This window comes from Adelges cooleyi, unplaced genomic scaffold (assembly GCF_023614345.1).
Source record: "Adelges cooleyi isolate 19-005CV unplaced genomic scaffold, UGA_ACOO_1.1 ACOO_flye_CR_arks_rails_tigmint_CR_PRNA_651, whole genome shotgun sequence".
Taxonomy (NCBI): Eukaryota; Metazoa; Arthropoda; class Insecta; order Hemiptera; family Adelgidae; genus Adelges; species Adelges cooleyi.
Window position 1 is genome coordinate 4331676 of NW_026096352.1, and position 14192 is coordinate 4345867.

Below are 14192 nucleotides of genomic sequence, written 5' to 3' on the forward strand. Positions count from 1 at the left end.
GTCGTACAGAAGTTCGTTACTCTTATCTACAAACTACAACCATAGCTGATAAAAATACGGCCTACAAGATTATCTTCTATGGCCGCGGATTATATATCATTGATATATACTATTATATACTTATCTATGGACGGACGTCAGACGATAGTCCACCGGTATATGAAATACGGCAACCGTTAATATAACGAAATGAACAGTTATTATAGGTTTGCCGTTTGGGCCAAAAAATGTTGTCAAAAAAAGTATGTAGCGTGGTTTATCTATAATATATGTTTAAACTTGTATGTTTTATTTATGGTACATCTGAAGAATTAAAAATCGAATATTTAAATGATACGTGCATAGCATAGCACGTTACTGAGTTGTCTGCTATTCTTTACTGACTTACGTTTACTGTTTATTAATAATTAATATTATTATTAGTGCAGCAGCAGCTGTTCACGCCGTATCGTTTACTTGAAGTCGACTGATATTTGTTTTACCAACCAGCGGACAGTGGCTACAAATCAATGGGGTTTTTCATACCTACCCTGTATTATGATTTATGAATTGTATGCCTAGTAAGTTTTTTCATAAAACCAGTATTTTATCAATATATTATTATATTCTTTTATTTAATTTAATATAACTTCAAATTTAATATAACTTCAAGTTTATTGTTAAATATTATATTACAATCCTAGCTTGTAGAAGATACATTGTAAATTATTATGTATAATACTGTGATTAAATATTATAGGTATTGATTTGCAATGAAACAATTTGACGCTGTCTCTTTTTCTCTCTTGATTTTTCCCATACAAATAACGATGGTCAGTCGAATCTCTCTCTCTTATTTCTCTAGTTACTCTTACACAGATTCCCATTCTGTTATACTTTTATATAATTCTCAGTCGTCTTTGATTTATCTATTCTTCTCCCAAATCCCCTTAACAATTCGTTAGCTGCGCAATTTTTGGTCATTGGTCACAGTGTGACTAAATGTAACTGCAGTCATTTTAACCATAGCGCGAAAAACGCCATGATAAACATTAGTTGGCTTGATCTTTTACACTATATTATTTCCTCCTTCCTTTCTACATGCCCAAATCCAAGCAATCTTATATTTTTCTTGTTACATTTTTCTGCAATTTACATATTTCTGACGTTTTCCCACTAACAAAACTAGTTTGATAATTAATCTAGTAGTTATTTTTTAATTATAAACAATTAATAAAATATCTTGTAATGTTTTAGATATATTCAATAAACATGGATTATCAGTCTTCAGATTTAGTAACTCTATGGAGTGAGTTGGGAAACCTTGCTCAAAATAATTTTAATACTATTAACGTAACAACAGAGGTAGTTACATTATTCATATAGCAAATTATTACAATTTTAAATACATCATTTACTATTATGCATAAAATAATATATTTAACATGCTAAAAGTACCTATCATATTAATTTTTTTTTTTTGTTATAATAATGTAATAATGAAACCCACGGGTTAAGTTGTGGTGGACTAAAACTATCACAAGACTAATAGATTTTTGAAAGAAGGTATTTGTACCTAATATTTTTTTACGCATTCTACTAATATTTTAGATTCAGTGCTGAGCTGAACTGGTATTGTTTTTACAATGATGTGTTTTTATTTTATTTTTTTGTCTGGATCCTATCTTTAAAAACCAAAAAAAAAAGAATAAAAACATAAAGTAACATAAAAAGTGATAATATAAAAAATTGAGGAAAAATTGTGTGTTGTTCCAAAATAAAACTAAAATTATGCAGTAGCTCATTAAAGGTTGTTAAAAAATATAACTTGTATATTTTGAACAAAAATAACAGTGACGGATGAAATATGAGACTCATTAATCTTTTGTTTAGAAATTGACTAGATAATCCAATCATAATATTTGGTCATTTTTATATTTTAATGATATGTATATTATTTTTCTTAGGAGCAAATACTTAAATTGGACAAAGTGTATCGTGATGTAATCGAATATGCCAGTAAAAATAGTCAAACACTTAATGTAACAGAAAAGAAAGTTTCTAAGAGACAATCAAGTAAGTATCATTATGTTAAAAGAATACAGCTAAGAGAAGTTGGGCCCTCCTTATTCATTAAGGAGTTAAATTAATATTATTTCAGTAACAAAACATTTTTCATAATCTTAAAACTATAATCTATCAGTAATTATTTTGCATTATTATTATGTCAGATAGAGGACTTATTTTTCTGTAAAGGTCTTATAAAAATGTGGTCACACAATGGGCATAAATCATAAGTCTATTTTTTTAGTTACAGTGATTCAATATTTTATTTAGCTTTAATAAGTATCTGAAAACGTAGTGTTTTAACAATTATGTATTATTGTAATTTTTTAATTTTTTTTTATAAAATGTAGAAATCAAAAATCCACCTATTTCAGTTGGTGATTTATTTGCAAATGAGCCTGGTTTCCAAGAACCAACAGTAACACTTGTTCGTAGAACTACACGACAAGCTTCAATTGTAAGTTATTATTTATTTTTTTCCATTGTACTGTCTACCATTTATAAAAATTAAATGTGACTGCATGTTCTTATTTTTATAATCTAGGTTGCAATAAATAAAATGAAAAATTGGACAAAATCAACAAGTAATGTAGTAATTTTTATTAAAAAAATAGTTTAAACATATCCATATGCCATGTACAAATGCAATTACGCTCATAAGTCATAACTTATAAGTTATAATGTAATTATTCTATATAATTCCTAGCCTTATCTGATGATATTACACCACATGGACATCCAATTGGAAATTCTACTGTTATCGGAAATAAGCCAAGTATTTCAGATAATTTAGTTGAATTTATTTCACCTCCTTTGTTTTCACCTGAAAATATTGACAAAACTTACATTAAAATTCAAACCTGTGATAAAACGTATGCAATACCTGCTAATAAAGAGTTTGGAAACATTCTTGATAAATCAGTTGATGTAGAAAATGTTTCAACTTCTAACACAGCAATGAAAAAAGATGGGTATGTTTATCATATTTTAACTAAATATATTTAATATTTAAAACTAAATTTAATTTCAGGAAGTTAATTCAAACAAACCATAGAAAGCGTGAAAAATTGGAAGATATTGACATTAATGTTGATGAACAGGTCTCACAGCACGTTACTAGAACAAAAAAAAGAAAAATTGATGAGGACAATGAAGTATTGCGAGTGCCATTAGAAAAACAAATATCAACTCCTCTGAAACCCGTAGAAACACTAACTCCTCATCAAATTAGAGAAAATGGAGCTGAAAAAAGAAAAGAATTATATCTTAAACACAAGGCCGATCAAAAGTATATATACTTTGAAAATGTATTTTTTACTATCATATCCTTACTATATTTCCCAATACAAAACTTCTAAATAATCGAGAGCCAATTCTATACATTTAGCTTCAATGCATAGTTTTTTCAATTAACTTCAGATTCAGAGAATACACACTTTTGTACACATTATATTCTTTCTTTTCTTTTCTTCTTTCTATTATACTACCGTCTTTTCATTAAAAAGTCAGAGTAGGTAATTTTTTACAAAAATTTAATTTAAATGGAAAAACTATATAGTACCTATATATTTTATTAATGCAATAATGAGGAACTACCACAACATTTATTGACGAAGTTTTTCACTATTTTTAACTTCGATGTGGAGCTGAGTAGGTATTGTTTTTACAATGGTGTGTTTTATATACTTGAACAGCTGAGTAGCAAAATAATAAAATTCCATAAATAGGAAAAATTAACTGAGTTTTGTAGTTAAAAGCAGTTTATCTACTCATATTATGAAGGTATAAAGGTTAATATTCCATTGAAAAATCATTTATTAGTTATAGCAAGAATCATGTAATTTTCCAAAAGTTGGGTGTTGAGGAATATTATCCCTTTTTTACTCAGCCGTTCATTTCCTAAACCTCTGAACAAATTTATTTGTGTAGCAAGTATTTACAGGGCCATTGCTACAATTTGCAAGGCTTGGGGCAAATTATGAATGCGAGGCCCTTAACCTTTTTCTGTAAAATTTATAGTGACCCCCTCTAATGTCCCCCAGTAGACTTTTGAAATGAGACCTCCTAATTTTTTATTGTATTTTCATGGTCATGACAAATTAAAAAAATGAAATATTGCACTTTTGAAAATATTAATTTCAAGTTATTTTCTACCATTTTGGATTTTGTTGCTCTTTTTAACCTTAAAGCTTTAACTTTAACCCTAGACATGATCACCGCTTGCCCTTCCCCCCAACTTCAGCCCTGAGGCTATATATCAGAAATTGTATCGGGGGAGGTACTTTATAAGACTTAAAATATCCCAACTACTGAACTAATAATTACACATACAATTCAATCTTTAAACTATGATTTTGCATAAAATTACCTATACCTAACTCATTAATAAATAGGAGGTATCCTCTTAACATATATGAAAGAATCAGACATGTGCATCGTTGTATGATAGTATTAGCCATTTCCAAATAATATGAATAGAAGTATAAGCCGAATTGACAGTCATGTCCGTTTGAACCACTCGTTGATTTTAAACGTAAAACATGTCGACATAAATCCAAGTAAAAAAAAAATGGACATTGCCAATTTATTAATAACCATTAAATTGATTAATTTCTTTCATGTTTAAGTTCATTAATATTACATAATAACCTTGTTTAACTGTTTACATAAATTTAATCAGTGTAGCTTACGTATAGTCAAGAAAAATATTTAATAGAAAAATACGGTTTTTTGGCAAATATGGCCTTTTGCCTGTTAGCTGTCAATATATTAATACACAATCTAGAGTTAGATATCCTTATAAAAAACTGCTGTATGTGTTCTTGTTCAATCATGATGATAGCATTACATGTAGTTAAAGTAAAATCAAATCCATCGTAGTGTGGACAGAGCATATTGTGAGTTGTGAAGATCGCAAGACTTTAGAAATTACTTGCTGAAAGCCACAAAATCAGCTTTAAAAAAACTTTTTGATGCAAAATAAAAAAATTACATAAACAATATATCAAAAACTAATTAAATTTTTTTTTTTTGGTTTTTCTTAATAAAAAAAATTTAACTACAAATTATTGAGAAAATTGTATATGTTATTCAATAATACAAGGCCTACTTCAATCTAAATTGTAATTTTCAATTCTCAAATCCAAAAAATATATATCTCGATTTTTTACAGTTAAGTAAAAAAGATAAAAGTTTTAAAATTGGTGGTTTTATATATGGGCAGATATACATTGTGAAGAAATTATTTAAGTGGTTAAAAAGATAGCATTAGTCCAAACTTAAAAACTAAAACATCATTGTATTGATTGTATAAACAATTTGTTCTATCTCCGCTAAGCTATACAAAAGCTAAAATGTTATTTTTTTACGATAACACATTTTTCTCATAAAAATAAATTGGTAATATGCTACACAAGAAAAAAAACCAATATAAAGAATACATCTTTACAAACTACATTCCTTAATGTAACACTTACAAAAAAAAAAACTAAATAAATATAAAATGTTAAATGACAGTCATTTAACAATACATTGACATTCAGTAAAGATCCAGCAGACATTTTTATGTGAACTTTGTGTATTATTAAAAAATTAAAAACCATAGTGTTGTGCGCCCTTCTTTCCCCAGCAACTGATTAAATTTGATCGTACATTTTTGTATTCTCCTAAAAAAAACCAAGTATTTTATACACTAAATATTAAGCTATATTAATATCTTTTTGTATTTTTTAATATTTCAATAGGAAAAATGATGAACTACAAATAAAAGCAGCTAAACAAAGAGAAGAACAAATTAAACTCAATCAAGAAAAAATTAATAAAAAAGCTGAAGAAAAAAGAAAAAAGGACGAAAAATTAAAAGAAAAAGAACTGATTTTAAAAGCAGAACACTTAAAAAAACTAAAACAAGCAGAACTTCGGAAAGCTGAAATAATTGCTAAAAAGAAACTAGCAGAGGAAGCAAATTTATTAAAAATAGTAAGTAATATTTTTGTTTTAAGAAGACATTATAGTCCCAAAGTCTAGTGTAAAACCTAATAGAATTATTTAAAAAAAATTAAAAATACATAATAGTCACATTAAAATAGTATCATTGAGTATAAATCATAACAATATATATAGTATTGTAACAATATAAACTCAAATGTAACATTGCCTTCTTAATAAACTTAGTTAAATAATATCAACATAATATACAAATCTTAATTCTGAATAGTCTATTTTTTCGCAATGACAAGGTTTAGCCTTTAGAAAAGAAGAAGAAGAATTCTGAATAATGGTTGTATTTCATTTTTTTTATTCTAAAAAAGAATATATTTGTTTCAGCAAAAAGCAGAAGCTAAACTTAAAGAAAATGAATTAAATAAGTAAGTTATACAATGAAAAAAAAACATGTTTTTTATATAATAGTTAATCTTTTATTTGTTTTCAGTCCAGGAAAAAGTAATACTATTCGTTCTAAAATACCATCGTCATCAACACAATCATTTAAAACAGCTACGTTACAAAAAATTAAAACAAAAAATGTACGTAATTTCAAATATGTCAATCTACTAAGGGTAGGATTAATTTTTATTTATATGCTTAAGCAATTTCAGCATATGAACATGCCTAAAAGCCTCTGAAGTTTTAAATTGCTTAAAAACTATATAACTGAAAGTATAAAATCACTTTTAATTAAATGCTTGATGCAAATCTATAAATAGTATAAACACAAATATCTATATTATTATTGTACGTTGATTACAATAATATATTGTATATTTTTGTAACTATAGAATACCCAACAGCTACGGCAGGCTGACTAATGATATACATTAAGGTGTGACATGTTTTGTTTCAAAAAATATGTTATAAATGCCGTTCAAGTAAGTGCTCGAAAGTCAATATAGGCGATACCTACCTTATTTAAAAAATAAATTTATATATTTATAAAATATAACATAAATTTAAAAAAGCAAAGATATTTCTCTTTAAAATAATCATCGCTGTAAAGTGACAACTCATTAAGTGTATTATGACCATGCAAACATCTTTTGTTATCCAAATTGTTTTTTTTTCACACAATTTATTATTTTATAATTTAACTAATTAAAAAACACTAGAAGATGAGGATTAGAGATATATAAACGATAAGAAAAAACTTAAATAGAGACATTTCTAAATTTAACCATTTTTGCCATTTTATAATATCAATAATTACAAAAATGTATTTTAATTTAATTAGGTTGAAAATTCAAAAGATGATTATGGATTAAACGATGTATCAGCTCAAGATTCTTCCGAAGATGAGACTGGACCTAAAAGAACTATTCCGGAATGGGCAAAACGTTTGTTTATATTAACTTAGTTTTATCTTTGATTGAATTGAATAATTGAATATACATATTTTATTCTAGGAGAGAATAGAGTATTGCAACTTCAAGTTCATGCACATGTTGACTCGACAAAAAGAGATCTATTTTTTGATTGTCCTAAGGAATTTAATCTAAAAAAAATGTTCAAAGGATTAAGTATTCGCGACCGTCCACGCACATCAAGCGCAGTATGGACTACACCTCCACGATACAGTGAATATATTCGTAGATATTAATCTAATTTTTATTTCAATGAAAAACAATTTTTTATTTATATTGATTTATTATCAATTTTTTTTTTTATTCCTATAAAAAGTATAGTTTATAAATGCAACTTTTGATCAGTTATAAAACTTAAAAATTATTATTTTCATTAAAATTAAATTTAGTAAAGTTTTATTAATAATGAAACTAAATTTAATACTTACTTAACCACCTTTACTTTATATACAATGCATTGATTTTTAGGATTACGTATCCCTTCTTACTGATAGTATGTTATTTATTAAAATCATGTTTATAGAAATATTTTTAGTTTAAAAATTGTATACAAATATTTTATTTCATTCTAATAAAAAAATGCATTTAACATTTTCATCAAGCTTTTTATTATTTTTATTTGAATATAGTTGTATTGTCAAAAAAAGCTGCCTCTTTCTAGAAAGGTTTCCTGACGGATTTGCTATCTTATAAGGGTCTTCAATTGGTCGCCGCAGAGGGATGGCAACTCTTGTTTGCTAGACCTGTCCAACAAATACCTAACCTAACCTGACCTACTCAATTACTCATCTTTCTCATTTATGTAGTTAAATTGTATCATCTGGTAATTTCATATTAATAGTATAAAATTATAGCACGTATCTCATTAAGAATTAGAAACAATTACTTTTTTTATTTTCACTAATGGGGAATTCCATTATTGTATGTCATCTGACCTGATATTGTTAGCTAGTTCAACATTAGTACCAAAGTCCTGTGAATTAAAATATATTACGTCTGACACAAAAAACAATTAAAAAACAGTCAAATTATATTCTAAATACTTTTTTATTTAAATGATATAATAAAAAAAAATGTATTATCGTAAAATATTTTTTATTTAATAATAAAATACGTGAAATGTATACATTAAAAATATCTTGTATTCAACCTGTTGATACCTATATTTTTAATGTTAACGCATTTATAAGTTAAGATTAATCATTTGAATATTTTGATTAATTCTTTGGAAAAATTGAATATAAAATTTACAGTATTGATAAAAATTAATCAACAGAAATAATGTGCTTTAAATTATATTTTTAGTATTGGAGGATGGATACGATTAGGGCTGAATTCCAATTAATAATAATATACTTTTAATAATTTGTTACCATTCTTATAAATATATTGTAATGAACAATTAACGAAATACAGGTTAATTCATTAAAGATAAGACACTCATTTTTTTAAAAAAAAAATTACAGTATTGTAGTTTTTCTTTCTGGAGATACTTTAAAAATTTGTCTTTATCCGACAAAATTTATATTTTTACATTTTTTTTCCAGAGCTCTATAAATTATTAAAATTTAAAAAAATGTAAGCATGTATTTTATTAACTTTTTAAGTTAAGAATAATTTTATGAATATTTTGACTGGTTAATAACTTGTTTTGGATAATTACTATTAATGCGCGCAGATAAAAATAAAACTACACTCCACTACATCTTTCATCTCGTCCTAAATTTTGAACTTTAATAATATTTTCAGTAATATTATTTTAAATTTAAAAAACGAATTAAACGTGTATAATACAATTTAAGTTTAAAAAGTTAGCCCCCATAAATCTGGCTTCTGACTGAAAGAAAATACACACTTTCAATTATTATTGTTTTAGAAAACCAAATATTATGTTTTACATAGGTCGGTTCTTCATAAATTTAGTACATCGTTAAAAAATCAGACGGGCCATGAAATTCTGCACACCTGTATACAAATATGTATAACTTATGTAACATTAAACTGACCCAGTGTTAATTAATTTCCGTATTGATTACCGAAACCAACCGTCCGTCAGAAAAGAGCGTGACAGCGGTAAAGTCTACACTATGTGGGACTTGTGTAAACGTGTCATATCTGGAATTTGTATAAAAAGCTTTTAAATGAATGGGTTTATCTATTTTAGTACACCCGCCATCTTGGCCAGCATAAGAAAAGTATACCCTATTGAATCTATATAATTATATGCATATAAATATTTTGCTTTTGTTTGGGAAAAATAACTTGCGTTGTAAGTTGTATTCTACTGTAACTTTGCCCGCCAAGTCATGAGCGAGTGTTCAGACTCCAGCTTACCCGTCTCTGTAGGGTCATATTTTTCCTCCATGATTGGAGACCCTTTGGTAAGATTTGTCAGCGCAACCACGGTTGTACATAAAGTTTAAAACGGTAACAGCTGCTGTTCCACCATTATTGTTGACCACACCCCCCTTAAAATAAATCGATACAATATACTGACGTAATAATAGGGGGTGCGGTATAAACGAAACAAGACTATTCTTATTTTTTATCACGGTTCTAGTGCCTATTCTTGTATACGAAGTTTAAAGAGTGAGGACGCCTGACGCGTGTTTATAGAGTATCGAGTATTTATTGAAGTTGTTTTGTTAAGTATCGAGTATTTACTTTAGTTGTTTGCACATTTAGTCCAATTTAAAGATTGTATTGCATTAGTATTATTTATTTTAGTTGTATTATTATATTATAGAATTGTTTTAGAAGAAACGGTCCTCGGGCCCTGGTGTAGAACTTGATCCGTACAAGTTTTAGAAACCTTTTTTTTTAAGTGATACACAAGTGATGAACAGTTGGCCGGGTATTCACTAAAGAACATGTTATGAACGACCCTTTTCACCAGCCAAAAAGAGTTGACAACTGCTAAGGGGCGAACAACTGTTCATAGAAGAGCTTAAACACAGTCATCAGTGGTTCGTATATGTATTGTAATGTAATTGTTCTATTTAAAAAACATGAACTAAAAATTAGATACACTAAAAAAAAAAATTATTAGTTGCATGATTATAAAAATCTTCTTTTGGTCGATAATATGATCAACATTTATATTAAATAGTTTTTGCTGTACAGAGTTTTGCGACAAAGCGTTAATTTGATTTTAATAACACTTTCAGTTATAATATCTTTTAAAAACTTGTGATTTGTTTTACTATAATATGCCCCCTCTATGCCCTGACCCCTTGTGCTGCTATTTTTTTTTTTTTTTAAATAACATGTACGACGTTTTTAAATTTGTATTCTTTTTATAGGGAAAAGCAAAAAATAGAAATAATTAGTCTATATTTTTTTTGTTTTTTAGTAATATAAGCGTGATGCTCATTCGTTGAATTTTACTATTAAAAATGGTATAATGAACCATATTAATTAGGAATTTCTTTATACGTAATTAATGAAGTTTGAGTATAATAAATAACTCTGTATGAATATCTCCCAATCTTTAGTTGCTTAGTAAACTCAATTTCTATTTTTGCCGATACTTGTTAAGATATATTTTTAAGTCCTCAATATCACTTATACTTTAAAAGACCACTCCAAGAATGTTTCTAAAAAAAAAAATTACTGACATTATAAGGCAAAAATATATACACAAATGGTCACGTATGACTTCTTTGAAACTAGTTATGTTATTTTTAGAATCATTCCCAAATGTGTTGATACTTTCAAGCACTTGAGCCCGGATTTACAATGCCTGTTTCGAAAAACCGTGCCACGTTTAAATGTGTAAATTCAGACTAGCAGGACCGGACCGATGGGAATTCTACAAACCCAATAAAAAATACCAAACAATTTTTTTTGCGAATTTTCTGTGCAAATGCCGCCACTTATGTGATGCAGTAAATTTAAGACATGCGAGTGCTCCAAGGTTAAGTAATATTGAGGATTTTAAGGATATGATTGAACAAATTCAGAGTCAAGAAGTTATTTTACTTAAGTTATATTCAATGGATTAATTATTATTTTTGTTGGACGCACTTAACAAAATGACAAACAATAGAAATTTAATTTATAATCAACAGTCAGTTGTTGACTGACACTATACATGACCATGAAATGTTAAAAATAAATTAATAGATATTATATAATTTATGATAAAAGACCCAAAAGTTACGTTTACCTAACATAACTAGCTTAGTCTGCACAAATATGTTGCATTAATTTTAAAAATGTCATCTAAAATATTATCTATTTTGCAGAGCATCAAATTTCTTAAATAATTGTTATTCAAAAATTCAAAATATTTGGCATTCCATTACTTCTATCTATAGTTGCAGTTTGTCATCAGTCATCACAGCTACGTATGTTAGTACATTTTTATATTGGTTTATTATTGTCTTTGCTTAGAATTGTTGATATTGTACAGTATTTAAGAATAATTAAGTTAGATATGTTTTTTGTAGGAACACGTTGCATACTTAGTGATTATTACTTCTACGGTCTTTATTCCAAATACTGAAACATAGAAGGAAGATGTTAATATCAACACATTTAAAGTAAACTATTTGTTATTATATCTCTGCTTGGATACCACTGATCGAGTGAAAAATTCCAACATTCGGATTTGGAGTTATAATAAATCTTTAAGTAAGTGTGCACTAATTTGCTTCATGTAAATAGTAATAATTAACTATAAGTGTTGTAAATTAATTTATATTGTTTATTTTTTATAAATATGTAGAAATTAAGGAAATACACATAGATGGTCATCATTTGATATATCTGGAATATGAGATCAACATTTCAAAGATTTAAACTAAAACTGTCTTTATAACAAAAACGATATCTTCATATCAAAATATAAGCGTCATTTGGTGTACTCTATCGTTATTTTATATGTGCACACATTGATTGATCCTTTTTCGTGAACAAAAGAAAAGAGAAAAATACAGAAGTGAACATCTGTCCAGAAAAGTGAAAACGACAATGGACAGCAATAACGACAAGTCAAAACAGCCGCCTACACCACAGTTGATCAGCACTACGGTCGATATCTATCAGCTATGCCGTCTTTGCCTGAACACATTGCAAGCGGACGAAGGTAAGTCTGTGTTCAACAATCAAGTGCCGTCTTTGCCGGAGAAGATTTACCGTGTATTCGGTGTGCGAATAACTGATGCAAAAGATTTGCCAAATAAACTTTGCTTAAAGTGTGTGCAAAATACAGAACTGTGTTATGGTCACAGAGAAACATACAAACGTCAAGAACGTGTTCTATATGATCTATTGCAAAAAACAGCTGATGAAAAAGAAAAATATTCGCCCAAATCCGAATTCATGTATAGCTCAGCCGATTCAAACAATTCGTCGTTGTCAGGTATTGGGTCAGATACACAATATGTTGAAAACGCTAATAATATTGATAACATTACTTCATCACCTCCGTATGAAACAAATGCTTCACTCGCGTCACATGTTGAAGTAATTCAAGAGTGTGATGAAATGGCGGCTGAAGTGACAATAGCTCATGATTCAGAAGAAACTGTATCCGAAGATGACACTATCTGTTTAGAAAATAATGCAGAATATGGTACATACAACAATGATGAAAATATTATTGTAGTAAAAACTGAACCTGGCAATGATACTGACGTAGAATATAAACACGAGGATCGAATGGGGTTGCTATTATTTGCAGCCAGACACATTCAAGAAATGACAACTGAAGGTGATGATTGGCAGGCACCCGGTATTGCTCCCAAAGCAGCAACTGTAGTTCATGGTAATTTATTATCGTCTGACCAAAACTGCACATTTTATCAAACACAGGGAACAGTCGGACAATATTCCGATGGCCATCAAGTACAACAACAAGTAATGAATATAAATGCATCACCCAACATACCCATCATACCAAGAAAACGCATTTCAAGAGAATCGTCTGTTCAAAGAATGTGCTCTAATTGTGGAACGACATGTTCAACTATATGGCGACGATTAAAAGAAGATCCTGTGTGCAACGCATGTGGTTTGTACTACAAACTTCATGGAAAGATCAGACCACCAGCAATGCGACGTGATACCATTCATACCAGACAGCGCAGGAAAATTTCTAACAAGGTTATTGACATAAGCATGAATAAGAAAAAATATAAAAAGAGAGAAACCGCAACTATAAAAATAGAACCAGAAGAAGAATGTGAAGTTGAACAAGCTGAATCATCCAACTCGGTGGCTGTTGAAATGATCATTGAAGAACCCGTTTATAACGAAACACCGTATAATCTTGCCAACAAATAATTGTCCCGTTTATGTGGCAATGTTCCCCATAATTGTGTATGACTTAGTTTATAAGCCATATATTTATGTAATTATCAAATTTGTCTTTGTGTTCTTGTGCCAAAAGGTTTCTTACACCTAGGTTTACAGTATTTACTGTTTTAATTTGTTTTATAAATACATAAAAAAAATTTTAATAAATTAAATATTAAACAAGTGTAGTTAATAAAATAGCTTATATAAAACTGATAGTAAATAAATATGAAAAAAATGTAACTTATTGTAGTGCAATGCCGATCAAACAATCGTTTAATGAATAATAACATTAATAACAATGAATAATGTCATTTTATTACAAAATATATATTTGTGGAATATGTATTGAAGAAATAATTGTAACTCACTCAAGCATGTTAACAAAATAATAGGTATTAGCTTATAAAAACTTGCTGTATAAATAATTATCTATTACTCTTTTTGTGTGTATTTAGGATGTTTGCTATTTTGACTTTTTCTTACTTA

At 28.0% G+C, this 14192-nt stretch overlaps 2 protein-coding genes across 5 annotated transcripts; both read left to right on the plus strand.

Moving 5' to 3' along the window:
• Positions 1 to 23: 23 nt before the first annotated feature.
• Positions 24 to 7886, plus strand: LOC126844511 (inner centromere protein). Of its 3 annotated transcripts, XM_050582764.1 has the most exons (14): positions 24 to 242; positions 424 to 560; positions 1237 to 1344; positions 1947 to 2055; positions 2397 to 2503; positions 2591 to 2630; positions 2753 to 2880; positions 2977 to 3017; positions 3077 to 3334; positions 5790 to 6024; positions 6373 to 6413; positions 6479 to 6572; positions 7274 to 7376; positions 7446 to 7886. In XM_050582764.1, the coding sequence occupies exons 3-14, from the start codon at positions 1252 to 1254 to the stop codon at positions 7637 to 7639; spliced, it is 1443 nt and encodes a 480-aa protein (XP_050438721.1). In that variant the 5' UTR covers positions 24 to 242; positions 424 to 560; positions 1237 to 1251; the 3' UTR covers positions 7640 to 7886. The 3 variants fall into 3 exon arrangements, with proteins under 3 accessions (XP_050438721.1, XP_050438719.1, XP_050438720.1); XM_050582762.1 differs by having other exon boundaries at positions 34 to 242; positions 2753 to 3017; positions 7446 to 7885; XM_050582763.1 differs by having other exon boundaries at positions 35 to 242; positions 429 to 560; positions 2753 to 3017; positions 7446 to 7885.
• A 1996-nt stretch (positions 7887 to 9882) lies between these two features.
• Positions 9883 to 13807, plus strand: LOC126844581 (uncharacterized). 2 transcript variants are annotated; one of them, XM_050582872.1, is made up of 4 exons: positions 9883 to 10369; positions 11651 to 11756; positions 11840 to 12038; positions 12133 to 13807. In XM_050582872.1, the coding sequence occupies exon 4, from the start codon at positions 12378 to 12380 to the stop codon at positions 13689 to 13691; it is 1314 nt and encodes a 437-aa protein (XP_050438829.1). In that variant the 5' UTR covers positions 9883 to 10369; positions 11651 to 11756; positions 11840 to 12038; positions 12133 to 12377; the 3' UTR covers positions 13692 to 13807. The 2 variants fall into 2 exon arrangements, with proteins under 2 accessions (XP_050438829.1, XP_050438828.1); XM_050582871.1 differs by having other exon boundaries at positions 11855 to 12038.
• Positions 13808 to 14192: the final 385 nt, after the last annotated feature.